This window comes from Buteo buteo, chromosome 19 (assembly GCF_964188355.1).
Source record: "Buteo buteo chromosome 19, bButBut1.hap1.1, whole genome shotgun sequence".
NCBI classification, from domain to species: domain Eukaryota; kingdom Metazoa; phylum Chordata; class Aves; order Accipitriformes; family Accipitridae; genus Buteo; species Buteo buteo.
The window spans coordinates 24,981,254-25,003,520 of NC_134189.1; the positions used below are offsets into that span (position 1 = coordinate 24,981,254).

Below are 22,267 nucleotides of genomic sequence, written 5' to 3' on the forward strand. Positions count from 1 at the left end.
TTCTGAAAACACACATCACCTCTAACACTTTATCCATTCACTGAGCCCTTGGCAGGATTTTTGCACCTTCATTCCGCTCTGACTGGGTGTTCTGTGAAACGCATTAAAGCTCAAAGCCTTCTGAAGAGTCTTTCTTCCATTTAATAATATTTTTTTAATAGCCAAGTGAAGGAGCATTTAAACATTTTGATAAATTATGAAATAACAGGCTAGAAAAAGGATTCTGGGTATTGTATTTAGGTTACCCTAGCAGCTGTTCAGTATTACTGAATTTTTACATCCCCAAAGAAGTCTTGTTAGGGTTGGAGGCAAAGAAGTATTTCTGAGTAGTTTCCTTTTTTTTTATTTTACTGCGTATGGTGTCCTCCAGGTGCACAGGTCTGAAGGTCCCTTTTTTGGAAAAAATAAGCAGCAAAACCAAGAAATTATGCCAGTCCTTGTATATGTTTCACAGGTGGTTTCCAAATATTGTCATGGCGTTTGGGAAGCAACAAAGGTTAAGACTGTTTTTAGTTTGTTCAATGTCGTATAGTCATTTTTCTAGCTGTTGAGTAAATTTGCTCTGAATAAATTGCTTCTTTACTGCTTTAGCTGTATCATTTTTATTTCCTATCCAGGTCGATGTGCTAACATCAGCAGACAAAAGTTGTCTTTTATTTGCCAGCTGTTACACATGCACACAGAAGTTCCTGTATACATGTGTGTGCTATCTACTGTTATGCTCAAATCTATACATGTGAGTTTGTGTCTGTGTGTACATTATACATGTATGGATGTGATATATAAAATTTTAAAATATGATTCAGACTGAAAAGAATAGAAGTGGATTTCATGGTTGATCAATAAGTTTATTAAGTTTGTTTTAACTTACGCTTGACATGTGTTAACCACTGCATTTTCATGAAGGCAATCTCCTCTAACCCTGGATTGTCCTCTCCCTAAAAATAAATATTTGGAAGGCACTTTATAGCACTAATGGTCTAGTTCAGAGTGTCTCACACAATTTAAGTATAGGTTTGCTTCAGAAAACTCACCACGTCATACTTGTGTTCAGATAATAAAAGTTTCACCAGATTTCTTAAGGATTTGATCTAATCATTTTATTTTCTGTGAAGGATTATAGGCAGTCTCCAGAATTTTTTTATTTTTTTTTTTACTCAGTACAGTGCGGTAGGATCTGAGAACCTGGTATCTTGGCCTTGCAAAAAAAAAAAAAAAGACCTTTTTTTAGTGCAATGTAAGTGCAGACTAAGGAGAAAAGGACTAAACAAGAGGAGGGGGATCATATTTTGGGACTCAAGGATATTTTCTTTTGAAAGAAAACTTCTATGAGTTCATACCTGGAGCCTGATTCTTTTCTCTTTGATAGTGCAGTCACATGAGGAGCTCCACAATATGAAGATGTTGTTAGTCAGAGGAGATTCAGGGTTACTCTTTCAGCTGGTCCCTTGAGCATTTCTCACATGAAACTGGGAGGTAAGACTATCTGACGGTAGTGAAATAACAAGAGCTTTCCTTCTTCTGGGTAGCTGGACCATCATGTGAAGAGACAATCACCAGGCATTTCATTTGAGAAATGTAGCCATAGCATCATGGACCATAAATTACACAAGGTTCAGAAATCTGAAAGCATCTTCTCATCCAGCCTTCCTTAAACAACTCCCTTCAATTATTCTTTCTTCCTATATAGGTAATAGTTGAATTTTTCTGGTGTTTGGGCTTATAGAAAAACAAAACAAAAAACAACTAAGACGGCAGCCAAACATCTCCTTCCATCGACAACTGTTCCAAGCCAAAGAGATTACCGCCTCTGGCTACTTTTCATTGCTCCCACTAACATAAATCTTGGCCCATTCCCATACGCAGCTATGCTGCTCTGATGAGCACTTTCCAGCTAGCTGCAGATTAAGAAAGAGATATGCTGCAGTGGGGCAATGATGAGGAGTTAGCAGAATTTAATACTCAGCATCCAAAGGAAGATGCGGGGTATCTCTGAGCATAGCTGAGCCTTTTGCTTTTTTCCACCACTAAGTTGCTTCTAGCTTCTTTGAGCTGCTACAGAAGAACTGCGCAGCGGATGCCAATGTGTATGTTCATTTTCAGATGTGTATATTCATTTTCACTAGCCTGCTAGCAAGAATCAAAACTTCTTGTATAAACACTTCCAAGTGATCACCACATGTTCTGTATTTTTTTCATAATGTCATCAATTGATGAACTAAGCAAGCTGGCATAAGAGACCTAAGCTAGTGTCACGACTGAGAACGGGGCAAGTGGAAAGGCCTGGAGACTAAAGACCCCTGCTCCTGGAAAAGGCCTTCGCCAAGGCTCTGCCATTGGTCATGAACTGGATTCCGCATGTTGTGTGCATGTGTAAGAAGAGATGGTCTCTGTCCCACACAGTTTACAGCTTGGCAGTCATCTTCAGTAGTTTCTACCAATCAGCCTATTTAACACCATAGAAGAGAAAACCCATTGTGTGGTTGTCAGAGGTCTCCTCCCTCAAGAAACACTGTTGTTATTTTTTAAAAATGTCATTTAATGCATTCCAAAACCAAATATTTGTTCTTTGAATGCATCCTCATGAGCCAGGAATAAACATCCCCGAGTGATTAATGGCAGTCCATGTGGGTGTGGATTTGCTGTGGGCATGCACACGCACACCCGCAGGCTCGCGCACCCGCACATTCGCACAAGCCTGGTAATTGTTTGCATATTTAGTTGTAGAATTTTTGGCATTTGGACGTTCTGCTAATTTTTTAAACTGCAGATACATTTGGGTCAGATTAGCAGAAGCAGCCAAGGAGCCATATCACTCTCTCAGCCCTGAGACATCTGTTCTTACATTTACTTGGACCAGAAGTGAAACAGAGTTGCAGGCTTCTGTTTAGTGAACATCCAACATAAAATCATCTTACCGGCAAGCCTACAGTTAACCTAGCAGGGACAGCTCAGGTCAAGAGACAGATGGATTGCTAGAGCCAGGTCTGAGAAGTTCGGAGTGCTGGGGAGCAAATACAGGGAGTAGCGATTGCTTGTTAGTCCCTCATTTTCTTGGGCATTAAATTCACTCGCAAACACATAAGCATGCTTTATTCACATTGCAAAATGAATCATTTGCAAAATTACTAAAATTTCCAGTCATTTTGCAAAATTATTATTTCAGCCGGTCATTTAGTAAAATTACCGTTTCATTAATTTCTCAAAAGTTGGCATTATTTTTCTACATGTGTATTCCTACAGAACCATACAGTCACTTACTTCCACAACTGAGTCTATTTTGTAGAATTATTAAAATTGTCAGTCATTTCAAAAAATAGACACATATCTCACATTATAACTGTGAAAAATATTATGGGACCTTTAAAGCTATTAGGAGGATCATTACATAGTTATTATGGACACATCGACAGCATGTTTCAGAGCATTCTAGTTACTAGAAAATAAACCTTTTCTCTGAATTCTTGTCCATAAGCACATGGAATACTTCCTTCTTAGTTTTAGGTGCACAGCAGCTTCCTGAACTGGTTCTGCCACATGTGGCATCCCATCAAAACGCTTTGCAGGGCCATAGAGCTTGGATCCCTGGGGACACTGGAAGGGGAAGTTCAGACCTGCATGAATAGATCAGATGATCCCTGTGCCCCCAACTCGTCGTTACAGTCCCAAACGTGTTCTCCAGAGAAGACTGTTACCCTACTCAGGATCTCCTTGACATGGTCTCTCACGGATGGTTTTACTACTCCTAGCAGTACTGCACTGTCATGCCAAGCGTCACAAGAAGACTCCAGCAGTGATACTAGCCTTCTCATAAACGTTCGAAATCTTGCGGATGTGATGTGATTGTGGCTAGGATAACCTCAGCTTTGTAGCATTTCAGGTAATACTGGGGATGCTTCTGGTGTATCAGATTGCCCATGATGCTAATCAGTCACAAAGGCCTGAAACTTTTAGTCGCTGGTTTCATAATATGATTATACTTCTATTTATTTATGTGTATATACATATAAGTATACACAGAATTTTCACAGTCACACAGATGACAAGTCTGAGCAGAAATCTACCCTGGCCAAGTACTGAGCAAGTCTCCCTTACAGTCAATTAACAAAATGGGCAAGTGAAGTCATTTAATATGCGAGATATTTAATTCAACTAGTAATATTTTCATCTAAACTACACTGTGGTGTCTGTGCTCTTTTTGATTCTTCAGCATGTTGGAGAGAAGGGGAGGAGGAGAAATTATTTTGTACCTACTGAGCAACCATAATTATTAGCAGTTTTGCTTCTTCTGTTCAGTGTAAGTTTTCAGCATGACGTCGTGAGTTGCAGTGGTTTTTCCTTATGTGGGCTTTGTCTGTAAGAAGGGAAGGTTGTCTAGAGCTCTACATATGCGTCAGTCTGAAAAAGGGAAAATTCTGATCTTTAGAGAGCAATGTAAATGTAAATGTGTATCGCAGATTGCTTTGTAATGGGGGAGCTATCCAAGTTATCCTTACAAATGCAAACTTGGGTCAAAGCTGGATGCAGCCACCATGGGCAGCCTCTTCCCTTCTTCCCTTTCACCTCACAAAATAAGGGCCCTGCAGCGACTCCGTAGTGATGGGTGGTTTGGTCTCCCCTTCTTTCTCCCCACACCCCAACCCCCCCACCAGCCTATTCGTAGGCAGGTGACCTCTCTCCATTGCTTCACCCACCCAGCATTAGTTATTTAGACCCAGTGTGGAAATATTTATACTGGATTACAGGCTCTAGATAGCCCTACCTGAGCACCATCGGGCACACGTTTGTCCAAGCAGGATAACCCAAAGAACGGATACTTGGTGCTGCTCTGAACACCTGAGGGTGGTGAGTTTTTCTCACGGACTTGATTTGACTTCTACAGGCATGTGAACCCTTTCCATCAACTTCACCGGGATTTTAATCAAGCCTTAGATAGGTGAAAAAATGTCATCTTCTGTGAAAACATGGGCATTAACACCCAGGTTGTGCGAATATTTCCATATAAAGATGTGCTTCAGGCATGTAACCTCTGTCTGTTGCAGTTATTTCAGTAGGCGGTCCCAGAACTTGCCACGTAAATGCATGCAGGACTGGGGCACTTGTGATGCTCAACAGTAATTGCTTGCTTGTATTTGTGCTTTTAATTGCTATTTTTCACAGTACTTAATGAGCTGCTTTCAAAAATTAAAAAAATAAATAAATTGTGCATTGAATTTTCTTTCAGTTTGGAATTGAAGCAAGTTGCCTTTTCTTTGTTTTTTTCAGCACTAAGTAGGCACTAAAACAGAACTGTCCCTAAACATACAAGTATTAAAAAAAAAAAAAAAAAGAAACAAAAAAAAAAACACAAACCCCAAAACAAAAAAATCTCTGAAGGAAATACATCTTTCTGCAGTTGTCAGCAGATACATTAGGCTTTCCGTGGCAACAGCAGGACCATCTATCCCCATCAGCTGAAATTCCGTTGTCTTATCCTTTTCCTTCTTTTGACAAGATCTGTTCCCATTGAAACAATTGGAAAATTTTCATTTTACTTTCCTGAGCTCTGTATCTGCCAGTGTTGTCTCCCTGTGACTATGAGGACTTTTTGAAGTCTGTCAAAGAGATATACTGCAGGTTGAAATGAGAAAGATGCCATATGTTATTTGGGTAGTGTAGCTTATTGTCTTACAATAGTTAAAAAGAGTTATGATGGGGTTTTCCCCTGATGTTATTTAAAGAAGAAACAGCGTTTGTTAGAGACAAGCCTTTGCCAACATATACTTTCTCAACCATAAAAAAGTCACATGGTTTTATCTTATTCCCACCGAACATATTTTTTCAAAGCCAAGACAAGAGCATCCTGACAATGGAGTACATAGCTTAGAGTAATTGTCCTAGTGCTCTTTGTGTCTTGGTCCACTCCTAAATAAGCATTGACAGATGTTGCAAGTAGTTGTCAGGAAGATAAGAAAGGGGGGCTGATTCAACAACTGAGAATAAACCTCGTGTATTTTAACTACATAAAAGAATCAGAGGCAAACACCATACACAGCTTCGCTTACATATTTTCTGAGTGGAATCACTGAAGCATTGCCACAGTTACATAGTTAAAGGTTTATCTTCTGACGCAATGGATAATACACGTGAAGAGTCCAGCAACTAGGCTTACAAATTAAAAAGGATTATTATATTGGTGGTAATAAATCCTCAGTAACTTCAGTTTGGGACAGCAGTTCTGTATGCATGGACCAAAGCAAAGCCCTGGGGGCTGCAGAGACATCAGGCTCCTCTGAACGTCTATGGCAGGCGGAGAAAGAGATCCCTGGGGTTCACTAATACTTGCTGATATAATTGACTTGCACCATTGGCTATTTTACGTTTTTGACTTCATTTCATACAGACTTGAGCTGCAATATGCAAATCCCTTCCATAGTACAGACATGTTCTTCTGTCAGTATGTCTGTCTGTTCCTTCTCTGTATTATATAAAGGATAGATTGCTTGAATGTACCCTTAATATGATAGACTTGCAAGATCAAAGCGTTAATGAGACTTGTTCTCTCTTGTGAACAGTGGCAACAAAAGCCAGTAATTTAGGATTATTTAGCATTTTATGGGTGGCAGTCTTCTGTTGCTACAAAATTATTCAAGGTACTCAGAACTATAATGACTGTGAAGAGCTGCAGCTGACAGGATAATAAAATAGTAGACTGAGTTCAGACTCAGTAAATGCAAAATAACCCATAATAAGAGGAGAAAGAACCCTAAGAATTTCTGTACGGGGAAGTCCCTGCATGAGCAGCTAGCACTCACAAAGGAGACCTTGGAGTCCTCTTCTACAGTTCTCTAAAAAAGCCATCTGAGGCCAGCAGTGAAAAAGGCATTTGGGAATTACTGGGAGAGAAATGAAAAGCCAAAAGAAGATAACAGAAAATATATTGCATTATACTGCAATATAAATCCCTGGTGACCCCACATTGTGTATCTTGCATGCAGTTCTAGAAAGACTATGATAGAACTAGAAAGAAAGTACACCTGGGGAGCAGGAATGGTCAAAAGCATGGGAGGTTTCTGTACAACTTTGGATTGGGTAGACTAGGACTCTGCAACCTGGAAAAGAGACATTGTAGAGGGTCCATCGGATCAAACATAACATACAGAAGAAGGAGCAATGGCCATTCCCTCCTTCCAATTGTACAAGAAATAAAGAACAGCAAATGAAAACACCAGTTATCAACTTAATCAAAGGAAATACCATGTTTGTGACTAACATGTTGAACTCACCATTGCCAGATAGTTTACATATGCATAAACAGGTTCAAAATGATAATGTAGTCAAATTAACAAAAGCAAGGTGTATCAAGTGCTCTGACAACATGGTTACAACCTTTGGCCACAGTTTGCTGGGAAAATAAAATAAGGAAAGCAAACTCTTTCATTGTCTCTTCTGGGATGCTACCAGACACAGGATGTATGTGTAGATGGACCTGGTACGTTCTTATACGTAACAGACAACATGCTGTTGTATTTTCTTTCTCAGATTTAACTCCTGCACTAAGGTCTCTGGCAACTCTGGTGGGCTTTTTTATCAACAGTTCTAGGATTTGCTTCAGGCTTGCAATGTGAATGTTTGTTGAGTGGGCTGTGTTATTTTCTATACCAGATGTATATTCTTCTTTCTTAGTCCTTAAGCATATCTTGACCCTCATTAATTAACAATATTTTACTCACATGCCCTATATGACTGGTACCTCTAGGCTACTCTAGACTTAGCATTTTCTTCTCTTTCTTTTTTGTTTTAAATTCTTTATATTGTGCAACCTACACAAGATGTCAGCTCTCCTAACTTCAAATATATTCAGCAGTCTGTTCTATCCATCTGGCATCCTCTTCTCCAAATTAGCATGGTAATAGTACATTTTCCCCTGGGATCATACGTAAAACATGGGCCTTCATAGATGTTTTGTTGCATGGAAATATTCACAGCTTGATTTAAGATAAAGTTCAACAAAACATGAGGAGTGGGGAGCGGGGGGCGATTCAGCCTGTGTGTTTCATTAAATCTCATTTTCAAGATGCATATTCACTTAAGTTTTGTGGGTATAGCATTGGTCAGGACATACAACACACATTAAATGAAATGTCCTATCATTTCTTTTCTGCATCAAAGGTTTCAGAGTAGAGAGTGTTCAGCAGCAACGCAGCTTCAGGTTTTCCAGTATAACACCTCTCATTCCTACCTCTAGGAGAATAAATTGCCTTATTTTAAAATTCAAAAAGAAAATAAATTGTTTTGGGGAGGATCTACCAAATTCCCCGACCTCATTCACAGCAGGGTCTCAGTAAGAGTTTTTCTGGCACAGTTCAGGGGGTAGGAAAAACCAGGGAGCAGGCTTGAAATATCTTGCAATACTGCTGCCATCAAATCATGTCTCCTGAGATTACCACTTCACTATATGCTTCTAAAAGGGTTGTCAAATCAAAGTTACCAAAATATATTTATAAAATTATAAGATGTCAGACATAATCTGCATGTTTTTCTAGCACATCTAACAAGAAAATTGATTGAGTTGTATCATTCAGACTGGAAGCATCTGGTAGTGGCCTGTGCTGGAGAAGACACCACATTTAAAGATTTACTAAGAGAAGGATAGTTCTGGTGACTAGATCATGGGTCTGGCATTAAGGGAGCTGGAGCTGTGACACGGGCCTCCCGTCTCAACTTGGGAAAAGCTCCAAATAACTCTTCATTTTTTATTTCCTATCGATAATAAGGGTGTTCGTGTTTCCTTTTACACTTCACTAATCTTGGCTCTGTAGAAGTTTAGGACAAGTGTTTCCACTGCAGCCAGCACAGTGTTTATGGATCACTGGTTGCTACCAGAAGGAAAACACTAATACCGTGACTTGCTATGCCACTTGCTATGAGACAGCATTACACATACTGACTAGAAACCAATAGGATGTAGCTGAAAACTTAGAAAAAAATACATGTCTTCTCTACTCCAAAAACTCCAGTATGAAGCCTTACATTCAGATAGATACTTAAATACCTTGTTACTGCAAAGTGAGGTGTCTAGGGGAAACAGGAACAGATTAACCCTCCAGTTAAGGCACCTCATGAGGAAAATGGGGTGAACCCAGCTAAGGCCAATAGGCAAGAAAGCGTAGCAGGCACAGGGTGGCAAAAAACCCAGTTCAGAAAAATATTGACTGACCAGATGAAACAGTGTCCGGGGATCCAGTTGCGATACCTGAATGTGTTTCTTTCACTCCAGGTCCCACACTAAGAGAGCATGTGGCCTATTTCTAGGCAAGCCAGTCCTAGTGCCAGGTGAGAGCATCAACAAACAGCTGCTTCCACCTCTTGCTTTTTTTACCTTCTTCTAACCCTTCTGTAACTAGTTCTGGGTACACAGGTAGCATGCCTATTCAGGTCTTCACAGAGCCAAATTGGCCTATGAAAATGATCCTGTTCATTCAAGCTGGGCTCTGCTTTATGCATCATTGGGTGGCTTTATTGCTTTCCCTTAAGCTAGCCAAAATAGTGAAAGGGACTAAACTGTCCTGTAGCTGTTCCATATTGTCCTGGTACTACACCCTTCTGGAGCAGAGGTGGCAACTGGTCCCTCTGTGAGGTTAAAAAAAAGCAATCAAGTGGAAATAAGTGGAATTTGAGGAATTTGAGTACAGTACAATATTTGGCCCTACAATGATTCATGTTTCACCAACGCAAGCTTCCCCTTCTATATCTCAACCTTGAGTTGAAACATAGTGTATTTTTCATTCAGCCTGGTAATCTGCACTGGTATATGACTTTGAAACTATCCCAGCATTAAGGCCATCTTGTTACAAATCCATAGTGAATTGAAGACATTGAGGCAAATTTTAATTGAAGGGGCTGAGGCAATATGACAGTTGCCCTAAAACGTCAGCATAAAAACTTTATTAATTTTGTAGGGAGAAAAGAAATTTAGGGGAAAAATATTTTCAACTTCTGCATTGGTTTAACTTTTGTCTTCTGTAAGGCCCCTTTTAAATTGGCCCATTATGTGAAACACTTGCCTTTAGTGACATCTGAAGCAGGCATAGCTACTTGTAACGAATGCAGCTGGTAAGGGACACAGTAAGCAGCCATGTTCTTGAGGAAGAGATCGATTAAGCATTTTTCAGCACAAATAAATGTTATTCTACCTCTTACGGGAAGTTTGTTTACTTACAGTGATGTACACAAATGCATTTGCAGTTTGGGCTATCCAGATGCCAAGGCAACTTTGCCCTGAACAAAAGCAGAAAAATACTTGGGGTTTTTTTCTCTGCCAAAACTGATTTACCAAAAATGGCAGCTTTGTTGTCCCAGAACTATTGCCAACTTTGATCCAAATCTGTGGAGATAAATGCTGTTGGAAAGAAGTATGTCATGGTTTAACCCCAGCCGGCATCTAAGTCCCACTCAGCCGTTCACTCACTTCCCCCTGGTGAGATGGAGGAGACGATCGGATGAGTAGAAGTGAGAAAACTCATGATAGAATAGGGACATAGATTTACAAAGCTGGAAAAAGAAAATGTGAAGCTTATCAAATAGCTTAGTGGTTAGAGCATTCCTTTGCTGTAGGCAAGACATGTTGATGGTCCTTGTGTGGTAAGGCTCATAGGCAGCACCTCCTTCCATAGACTGCAGCTGGCAAAGAGAAGGGGGAGTTTGTGACAATGGTGACAGTGACAGTGATATGCAAATGGAGATGGTTTAAGACAGCTGCATTGACCTCTCAGCATTAGACCCTTCATTTTTTTTTGTTGTTTTCCCAAGTTTAGGGAAAGATGGAAGCCTTCCTCCTCCTGTTTTGCAAGATCAACTGCAGAAGAACTATGTTATTTTTATTACATACATATTCTTTTAGACTTAAAATGGTAAATGCACCTATACCAAGGCCAGAGCTATCTAGTTGTATTTCTCAAGGACTCTCAGACAGTAGCAAAGTCTTCTGGCTTCCTTGTGTATGCCAGCAGGCAAGTGTCTGTGAGCCCAGAGGTGTGGGAAACCCATGAGCCAAATTAGCTGCAAACAGTGGCCTCGTGAACACTTCTTTGGGAGCCCTTCTCTGGGTGCCCAGCAATCAGGTAGCCTTGCAGTCTCCAGCAACAAGGATAAGTATATGTGGCAGTGAATTATCTACTGAAATAGCAAAACCAGTTCCTGGGTGCTGAGAACATGGCCACTTTCACCCCATAGGGGACATGTCAAACAGCAAAATACCTCGGCAGTGAGTTCAGAAGGACCTCAAGTTCGGATCACAAAAAACCTCATGACCTCCTCATTAAATTTAGTAAAAATAGTTCTCAAGTTCCTGGGTTTATGATTACACTGAATTTTAGAGAGAAACCTGTAGGGAAGCATCACAAAAGGAGAGTCTTGGCACCATAAGAGGGTGTGCCTTGGGTTTCGTTATCTTCACTTGCCATTGCAAAGAGTTGCAGGCAGAGTGAGAGTCTGTGGGAACACAATCCCTGCACATTTCTGCATTGACTAAATGTGTCTCTAGAGCTACCTACGTCTTTCAATAACTAAAGGTGTTTTAATCAGTTAACTGCTGTTAGTTTCAAGGCGTCCCTAAACCCCTTATACAATAAAGTCAAAACAGCGGAAGGAAAATTATTTTATTCTTCCAGGAAAGGAGCTAGAGGGTTACTTAAATTCAGAAAGAAATACATTGTAATTCTGAATATAAATTATTACATATCTTGAGAACACTTCCTACATAAGATTAGTCCTTTCTTAAGACAGAAGGGAGAGCTTGGTTTCCTCGGGTTCCTTCTTTGAAAAGGGTTTCTGCCAAGTCAGATTTGCGAAGGCACACAACAGAGCTATTGCATCTTTTTTTATAAATCATGCTAAGTTCATATCAGGCAAATGTACAAATCTACTGCTTGGCATTGTACCCTGCACTCTGAGTGAGCCACGTGCCATGGGTGTGTTCAAGTGAAAAATACTGTGTTGATTTTGGACACTTTATGCTTATATAGATGCATTTTGGCCTGTGTGGGCCGGAAGAGAAAGCAATGACCTGAATAGCCAAGCATGAATCTCAGTTAAAACATTTACACAGCTGAGACCAGGAATCTCTCCTGTGCATAGAAAAAACAGTTGAAGCTGTGAAATGCTTTCCAACCTATTGCTGCTTGAAAGAGCAGCGTGAGGGAAAGCTGGTCTGGAGATTACATTTGGAAGGACAGAGAGATGTTTCCATTCCCATCACTGGCTGGTGCACAGTTCTGGTTTCTCTTCCTCCCTTTTGTTGAAGTTGCTATCTATCAAAGCACAGCAAAAATAATAATAAAATATTCTGAATAAACCACTAAGTTTTAAATTTCATGTAGTGATAGAATTGCTTCTGTAATGAACAACTTATCCCTCCTTTTTTGCCAGAAGAGTTTGTGTGTGTACATGTTTATGTTTATGTATACATATATGTACATACATGGATGCACAGATACACACAAACTGTGATGGTAAGTATTAGGTTAGGGGACTTCAGACTTTCCCCTAGAAATTAACCCAAAGGAGGACAAAGCCTCTTGGCAGACAGTTCCTGTGCATCATGCGGCATTTGAGGAGCCCGACGTGTTTTGAAAAAATGGGGTGGCAACCTAAATACTCACATTGCGACCAGGGCCTCACGTACTCTCTGCGGTGCCTTTAGAGAGACTGCAGGAGATTTTTGAGAGAGCTGTACTCTCAGTGGATTTGGATTCTATGGAAACCAAGGCAGTTGAAAATTTTAGGTCTTTTATTTTGTGGAAGGCCAGCACTCTTTGCATGGAAGATAAATGAAGCCCTGTCACTCATTCTCTTAGCAGCCATCCTTTGAGGTTATGCGGCAGCTGATGGAAATAACCCTGCACAGAAAGGCCTGGGACAGGATGAGCAGGATGTCTTCTCAAGACAAAACCACTGAGGGATTGCAGGGCACCACTTCAGCAGCCACCTGAGACAGTTTGAGGGTGACCAGTAGAACAGCCCTGCCTTGCTCCCAGCCATGGGTCCCCACCACATCCCCTGTGCCGGCATCCTTAAATCGTGCAGCTGCATCACCTCATTGATCCGTCTGGTCCTTTCTGCATCACCTCGGTGTTTTGTAGGGTTGCCTTTCAGGCAGAGCAGGGCAGAGTAAGGAGTATGTGCCTGGAATGGTGGAGGAGAGCAGGTCCACTCCCGTCACAGTAGCGATGTGCTTTTAGATTGACTCGAGCCCCGTGTGAAACTGCACTCATGGGCAGAAAGAACCCAAGCAGCGGCTGGGCCAAGAACACTACAGTTAAACTTCCTCTATACTTACAACTAGCAACAGTGCATTTTTAGTGCTAAAACGCTCGCTTTTATCTGCTGGATCTGACTTTTCTCTTTTGTGCTGAAGTAAAGACTGTGCAAAGTAGTTGAAAATACAGCTGTTTCTCCCTTGCAATATTCTATCCCTATAAACTTGCTAAACACTGAGACAGCACCAATTCAAAGTGCCAGCTAAGAAGTCACTAATGCAACTTTCTGAAATAAATCTTAATGCTGTCTGGAGATCTCCCATCCAAGTATTAATGAGGCCCAGCCTTTCTTAGCTTGTGAGCTTCCACAGCGCGGCTGTTGCAAGCCAACCAAAATGTTATCTTAAACATACTTTGAACCAGGGTAACTTACTGCCCTCCTGTCTGTGCACTGTAGTTTAGTGTGTTGCATTACTTCAGATGTCACCAATTTCTGCTCCAAGTATAAAGAGGTGCTCTTCTTCAGCTCTTCTTTCACGAATAGAAATTTGCAGTGCAATGTACACACACACACACAAAAGAAAAAAGAAATTATTGCTGCAGAGGCTTCTACCTCTGGAGGTAGATGGAGAGAAAAGAAAAGAGAATACATCTCAGACAATAGTCATGTTGCTTCATAAACTACTGAAAGTCTTTAAGATACACTATGTTGAGAGGATTGGTCTGAAAGGCCAGTACAGATAATTGTGACAAAAATATGTTAAAATACATTGCATGATTCTCTAACTCAAATACAAGTATTCTGCAAATTCTGTTGAAATGCATAAAGTTAAACTTATATAACTCTTCTCAAAATATTGTACATAAGAATTTAGTTACTCCCATGTTTTCAAAATTAGAAGTAATACTGGGTTATTTTTCTAGCAAATTCGCATAAGATACTGGCATTATGGAGAAAGTCAGTACCATGTATATTAAACAGCTGTCATGAAGGATTGTGTGTATAGCAGTGAGGAGTGGGGAAATGGTATGTCTGTCATGAGGCACTGTATAATTTTATTTGGATTTTCTAACAGCTAGCATGTGTTACTGACAACACAAATTAAGTGTTCACTGATGAAAAGGAAGGCAGTAGGAAAAATACAGATTTTGCAGAACATCTTATTTTTGTTATTTTGACTAACAATCATAACAGGAAAGTCAAAGAAACTTTACAAAGGAAAACTGACCTTCAGTCTTTCCTAGAAACATACACCAGAAAAAAACACCTAGAAATGACGTCTCTATGTCAACTTATTAGTCAAGATACATTCAATTATGAGTTCTAAAAGTGCGTCAGGCCTTGTAGTCTATCTAATAAATCCTGTCATCTACACAATAAGCACAGATAGCTGTACCCAGCAAGAAATTTATCATTTCTATAGTGTGACATTACTATAGTTGCAAAGTATGCAAAATATGCTTAGAATCCAGTGACATAGTACTAATGCAGAATTCTGGAAGGCAAACACATGAAATATCTGCAATGTATCTGATATTGCTCAGATTCTTCCCATCCGTCATGTCAGTGCCGGACTCAGAGTCGATATGGCCGTTACCATCCCGTTTGGCCCGTTTCCGCCTACCTGGAGAGCTCCTATTAAGGAAGAAATAGTCGTGGATGATGAGTTAGCTCTGCTGCTATTGTGGCTGGTAGGATCAAAGGAACAGATGAGCTGCAGGAAGTTCGCACGCTGCGTATGACACAACACAACGCAAAGGCTCTTCGACTTAATATAATGAACCACTAAAAATATACCAGTGTTGTAACAACTCCAGAAAATAGCTAACGTACACAAATCTAAAAATATTGGCCCTATTCTCTCACCACAGGATACCAATAACGTCAGTGGGAGCCCACTTAAAGATAGTGGGAAGTCTCCGGGAGTTACTCACATCCTGCATGAGTCCATGTCTCCTTAAAATCCGCAGCCATTCCTTTAGGACCGCTACTTGTTGTTATTTACCAGGCTGTGACATTCAACTTGTTTATGCTTTCCCATTCTCTTTTAACTCAGGCTTTCCCTTAAGAGAAATCATCTGACAGTGATTTAAACTTTAGTTAAAGTAAACTTAAAAGTTTGGGACCCCACAGAAATAAAGCCCTAGGAGTGATGACTTTTCTAATTTCTCCCCAATACCCTCTTATCTCAAGGCAGTGCTCTTACTTAACATGTGTCCAAGATAGGTTTTCACTGCACTTTCTTTGTTTGGGGATGTTTTCCTTTTTCCTTCAGAGGTTTCAAGAGCTTGGTCCTGAAACAGCTGACCTCTAAAGGAGTTTGAGTTTGAGCTGGCATCTTTTGTCTTCTCTCTTCTAACAAATCCTCAGTGCTAAATACAGCTGTATATAGAATATTGCCTTACTTTCTTCTGTGTGTGCATATTGCCTCTTTTATTTCCCATGTTCAGACACACAATATCTTTTTTCCTCTGCTTTGCTTTCTGCAATCCCAGATGGCAAAACCAGTCCCTGTTCTCAATGCTGAAAACATGCTAGTTTGCTTTCTAGGTAACAAGCAGTACACCAGAAGCTGGAAAATTAAATCACAAAACATATATCCCCATTTGGTATGCCAAAAAAATTATAGCAACTGTAAAAGAACCATTATAGCAATATGCAAAATATACCATGTCATAATACCATTGCTCCTGTTCAGAAATAAATACACTGTCTTTGCTTCACTCTAAGGGAGCACTTATATACAGAGGTTATTCTGTTGGCTACAGCAGAATCAGTTCTGGCTATCACCACGACACAACAGGCCACAGTTAGGACTTAATGGAACAGCAAGAAGCCATTCACTTAATGGTACATCATTTCGTTAAGGAAAAAAGTCCCCTTATAAATCATTTGCACGGACTTAGTGTCCTACTGTTTTATGTTTCTGTGGCACTCTCCATTTCTAGGTGATCTGCATTGCCACGCAGTTGCATAACCTTAAATTTGGGGGATATTGTTCTTTTCTATCAACATTGGCTCAGTTTCTGCCCTGCAATATTTTTCATGCAACTGTTGCTGAATTCAGTAAGTTACATTGCTGCACGAAATGAGATGGGATCTCATTTTTCACATTGTTAAGATAACAGCAATAGCCTTAAAATTATATTGTTTTTATCATACCTCGTCATTACGTCTACTGACTTAATCTGGATATTATAAATACCATGCCAGTAGAATTTGCCTTGGATGATTTGCATGTTGCCAGGACTTTCTCTTTCAGATAAGGTTTACTAGGTAATAAGCCTTCTGCTCAGTGTTTTCTATTGGTCTGAAATGACAAACAGTGACTAAAAAATTGTATAATGCTGACAAAATTCTGGGTAACAGTGAACAAAGCTTGGCTTCCAGTGTTGTTCTCTCTTTATTGCAAAAAAGCACGTGAGAACTAGTCTCCCCATGTGGATGTGACTCAGGTAGCTGACTGACTTACATTGAAATAAATGCCACAAATACCAGGTCTGCTACTCACCAACTCGCAATATGGCTCTGTCCTTCATCAGAGCAGCTGTATGCTCAATTAAGATGTGTAATTAAAACTGGTCACAACAGAGAAAGTACTATATACCGTCATAGCCCCCGAGAACAGGTAAACTCATTGAGAGGTGGCTAACAATAGGAGGTGGGAGGGAAAGGATGGTAGGACAGATTAATATGTCAGTGTGGCAAGAAAAGGCTACCAGCCTCAGTAGACTACATCAGCTGTTGCTTATTCGCTGTGCATCCCATGTTCTTCTGCCACTACCGGATGGATAGTGCCAGGTTTCTGTGCTTTCCTCCTGCGGAGCTCTTCCACAGCTTGTCAAAGCTTTCAGCAAAATTCAGATTACATCCCTGCACTGTCCTTTGACCACCGATGTAACACTGGATTGCCTTTTTCTTTTGTTGTAATCTTTATTTCTGTGAAGAATGATTTCCAGAAACACGCATCTTCTTAATCAGTTTTATCATAAGCACAGCAGAATGTGTATAAATATAGAAGCCTGTTTATTTCAAGATATTTTTTCCGCACGGCATCCGGTCAGTGGTTTAGATGAGGATTTAGACAGTTGAATGAAAACAGGGCTAGAGCACTGGATCAGCTGTAAAGGGTGGGGAAGGAGCAGTCTTCCCATTATTTGAATTGTTTGCCTTTTTTACGTAAATTAATAGCTATTCTCCAAACAGTAAAAGAGTCATGAGTGTTTAGCAGCCAGTGGATTATTTTTAAACACCTAATTTGAAAATTATTACCTCCTTCTTTTTTTAAGAATGTATGTCTTATAGGTCTTTCCACAATCACCCAAAGACTGAATTTGGGATCTTCAAATATATATGCTATGATTTTCCTTAGGTGATTTTCATCTTCAGTTCACATAGACACTTACTTTCTTGAAGAAACCCTTTGGGATCAAAGGGCCTTAATTGTACGTGTGCATGCTTGGGAACATAATGTGAGTTTACAGAGAAAGGAAAGAATTTACCATAAATAAGGTATATCAAGATGATCTACTTCTTATCTTACTGGTGTTTTCAGCAAAATTACATAGACTTCACAGCTCCAGATGAAATTGAAAAAGTCAGTAAAAAGAAAGGAAAAGTCACAAGAGATTTAGAATATGCCTTAGCTTTTTCTTTAGCAGCTACCATTAGGCACAGAATCAGAGGAATGAGGAATAGGAGCGGAGGCCTTTAATGCCACCTGTGTATATTCCAGGATCATACATACAGATTTGAGGATGACACAGCTTTCATCCTCACTCTGTTCTACATGGGAACGCCAGGGAGATGGATCCTTGTGTTTTAGGCTTGTTTGGACAGGGCTCCCCTTGATATTATTTTGGACCTTGATCAAGGAGGTCTAGGGTCTCCAAGCAAACTTTTTTACCCCAAAAAAAAAATTTCCAACCTAAGAAACTGCCAAGTGCTTCCTTGGAATTTCTAAATGTACTAGTTAGGCAACTGTATTCCAGATTCTGCCATCTTAGCTATCAGATTAGTGGCAGCATCCCCAGATTCATCAATAGCTAAAGAACTCTTTCCAAAAGCATGATTACAATACACAGGTCTGATCATACCCATTTCAGGAGACTGGAGAACTGGAGAAGGGCCAGCAAAGGACACCAAGGATGAGCAAAGGTGTGTGCAGTTCCACCACACAAGCAGCATAGACTAGAAGCCCTCTGTTTGGAAAAGACATGATTGAGGGGAGATATGGGAGAAGTCTCTAAATTCATAAATAGGAAGAGAGAGACAGAAATTAACCATTAAGAAGTTAACCATTAAACCAGTCACTAAGTTTTGCAACACAAGTGATGGGACAAAAAATGACATTAGCAGGTTGGGGGGTGAAAAAGCTCTATGTTTTATTGGACATCATATAGTAACTTTGCAGACCTTATTGCCACAGGACAGCAAGGAGAGTGATATTCAAATAGGTTCAAAGAGACACTGGAGAAATTCACACCGGAAAGCTGTACCAGTAGGACATGACTGTCCATATTGAACATCCAGCTCAGGAAGTCCCTGAAGAGCTGATTACCCAAAATGGGAGTCCAAACAAGGAAATGAATAATGTTGCACATCCTCAGTTTTATACTCTCCCATAAACATCTGCTGCTGGCCGCTGCTGGAAAGAGAAGACGTGCTAGGTGGCCATTTGATCTTCTGTACTGCATTCCACCTCCTCCTCCTTTTCTTGTGGCGTATTCTCCATCTTAAAAAGGATCATCTTTAAAACGTGTAAAAGGCCTGCGGTGCATTAGCCTTTTCCTAAAAGCAACATAAAGGCTATACAGATTTGCGTAAATTAAGACCCACTTCTTAGTCACACTCTGCTGCTCTTTCCTCATGCTTGGCTCATGTTCCTTGTGTATTACACCAGTGTCTGCTCAAGATTTCAGGTCACCTCAGATTTACACGACTTACGTTGTCTACCTTTGAGTCTTGCAATGAGATTCTTGCAGCTTTAGCATGATCCTCCCCTAAAGGCGTATGCCCCTTTCCCCTTCCATCCTCCTTAAGAATTCTGTCCCTGCAGGTCCTTCTGAGGTTTCCATGCTGACTTGAACACCCAGCTCCTTCTCCTCCCTCCTGGGAGGCATCCGCTTCCTCAAGCCCTTGTTCTCCGCAGAGGAGTTTCCGAAAAGTGGCTTTAACCAGGGAGCAATTGCTCCTTTGCTCTTCCTGAGCCTGGTACAATCCAAATACAGGCACCCATTAATGCTGAGTTTATTCCTAGGCAGAGGCACTAGTGGCATTCACTCCTCCCTTAACCTATAGTGTCAGCTTAGAGCCGAGTAAGAGGTTATCATAACACTTAAAGATAAAAACAGTTCTGAAGAACAAGCAAGAATAAATATATGTTCCCCATACAAAATCTAAAATATAATTACCATCATACAAACCTAAAGCTTGCCCCTACTTGCAGCAGCCATACTTTGTATTTGGGCATAAGCAGTTTCTATGGGGCCTGATTCAACTCCCACATAAGTCAGTGGGAGCCTTTAAATTCACTTCAGTGGGACTGAAGCCTCAGCACTTGGTTATTTTGTGAGCATTGACATTATATGCTATAAAAATGATGCTTTAGTTTTTGATATAAAACCAAGCAATGTCAGCGACAGACTGATTCTTGAACAGGGGCCCTCGGTGCTACTGTATGGAAAATAATAAGTACAATTCATTGCAAATCTGTTTGTTATTCCTAGTGTAAAAATAGATCGGTCCAGCCAATGGGATTAACCACTCCATTATTTCTTGGCTGGTTTCTTTATTGTTGTTGTTGTTTTTAAATAGCTTTCCTGTTCTGTTGTTACAGATGAATTCTGGTAAATATTTATTCTTACACTTGCCATAAACATATTCCTTTCCTGGTGGGGCACCGCGCGGCTCCAGATGTGCAGAACAGAACCTTTTCAAAAAGAAAGGCGGCCCCAAGTGTAGCCACACAACAGAGAGGGGGCAAAAGGCTTGTTGCATCTTTAAGAAGCTGCTGCGTGTGGCTTTGCTGAATGCAGCCTTCTCGGATCTTAGGGATGTTTAACTTGGCCACAGCTGAAAAGAGTCAGGATGAACAATTACAGACAGGAAAAGGGTAAAATCTCGCCTCTCGAAAACTCTTGATTAAGTTTGAGTGCGTTTCTCCTTTACACCTACTGAGCTCGGGCTCTCTGAGCTGGAACTGCCCCAGTTCATACCCAGGCCTGTCCCCGTCCTTCGGAGGGGTGGTAGGAGTGGGCAACGGGTCTTGTCCGTGCAGGAGCTCTCCCAGCCCCTGGTCCCTGACACCAGGACAACCTGCTGAGCTGAGCAGGATGGACCCGGGGTGCAGGGCAGTTTCTGTGAGCGTGGTGGGGCAGGGATCCGGCGTCACCCCGGGGTCCCAACGCCAGCCTTTCCCACAGCATCCCCTGGGGAAGGTGCGGCTGGTGCGTGGGTACCGAGTCCCCACGTGAAGCGACCTGCGTCATTAGCCTTGCCGCCAGACCTCGTGGCCCAGCCTGCTTCACCCTCCCTCCTCTCCCCACCTACCGCTGTTCACCTGAGGTTGTTACAGCTCTGCTCCCTTCAGCAGTCCAGCACTGGGGCCGGAGGAGGGGGGATCGCTTGTCCTGCAGAGCTTGCTGGCTCTAACAACGGCAACCGAAGGAGCCAGAGCTGTGTTACCCAGGCAAGTCATCCTGCCCAGTATCCAGCCCTGTGCTGGCCACACGGCGCGTTGACAAGCGCAGTGCCGCTGGGGTACCCAGAACGTCATTTTCATCGGCTCACCTGGCTTCTCCTGTCTTGACGATGCGCATGGTCTTCCCAAAGGGAAAGGGACCGGCGTCCCACTGGAGAAACGGGTGCTGAGTTACAGGCACCCAACTGCGAGAGGATTCAGGCTGAATTTTTTTGTTTAACTCACTGAAGAAAATAAATTCTTCCTTTTGCCTTTTTGTGACAAATGAGTGACACGTTGACCGTTTGCAGCCGGAGCAGACTCCCAGGGCCTTTTGGGTGCCTTGAACGTAACTATCGGTAGAATTTGAGTAGCAGCAGGTGAGGGTTAGCATCAGCTTATGGAGTTCAGGCCCAGGAGGCACCACCTGCCCCTTCCAGACCTGGCTGAGCAGGACCAGCCTCACTCCACTGGCCTGAACGTGAAGGTCTTAATCCCTCCTGAGTGTCCTCTGCAAAACACAGGGACCTAAGGAGGCAATCCACAGAGATACGTAAAGAAGCGTTTGTTCTTGACATGACTGAGCATATTAATGAGAAGGGAAAAAAAAAATTCCCTGCTTTCATTATTAATACGTACGATTTTGCTGCAGAAACCTAATTTTTTTGTCTAAAAAGGGGAGTGAGGTCAGTGTCTTCTCTCGGTGGTATTTCTTCATGTTTTATGGTGCCTTGAAAAACAGCAAAAGCAGGTGGAGTCCCCCTCCCCAGGCAAATACTATACAACTGTTTGTTATACGAACAAAGTGGCTGACAGATGACCTTCTAAACATACCTAAGTTACTGTTTCCTAGCACACATACACATTGAAGCAGGAAACAGACTTCCAGAACTTGAAAGCAAGATTTTCTTGCTTATCTCATTGTATTCTAATGTGATTTGAGGTAAACAAAAGACAACTATGGGCTTTGTTATCTTAATTATTCTATACAGCCAATATAGAGCAGGATCGCGCTGCGTGATTAAACATAACTCTTATTGGCTTGCAAATGATTAACATAATTCCAGAAATTGCACATAATTCAGGAAATGTTTTTCCTAAGGGCCTATGCTGACTAAGGAGAGCTTTGTTCAGATCTATGTCACATCATGGGATAAGAAGAGATCCACAGATAATATTCACCTAGTATTCAGGTGCTGCATGTCAGTTCTGCACATATTTTCTGCATCTCTCTTAGCTGGGAATTTTGGAACTGATCTGACTATACAAATAGTTGTATTTCATGATATGCAGTGGAATTAGGGTTCGGTGCAAAGCATGTGGGAGTCCTCCTACAAGTCTGGATTT

The 22,267-nt window shown here is 41.2% G+C and overlaps 1 protein-coding gene across 12 annotated transcripts in view; it reads left to right on the top strand.

The window, feature by feature from the left end:
• The window catches only part of LOC142042141 (potassium voltage-gated channel subfamily KQT member 1-like), a 515,171-nt gene that overhangs the window by 421,831 nt on the left and 71,073 nt on the right, over nucleotides 1-22,267 (top strand). Inside the window, exon 19 of one of the 12 annotated variants that reach the window (XM_075051712.1) lies at nucleotides 3,499-5,240. The exons of 10 other annotated variants lie outside the window; for them this stretch is intronic. In XM_075051712.1, the coding sequence (XP_074907813.1) occupies nucleotides 3,499-3,504 (6 nt within the window). In that variant the 3' untranslated portion in view covers nucleotides 3,505-5,240. Of the gene's footprint in view, nucleotides 1-617; nucleotides 806-3,498; nucleotides 5,241-22,267 lie in introns of those variants that run through there. One more of the 12 variants, XM_075051701.1, reaches the window with a different exon arrangement.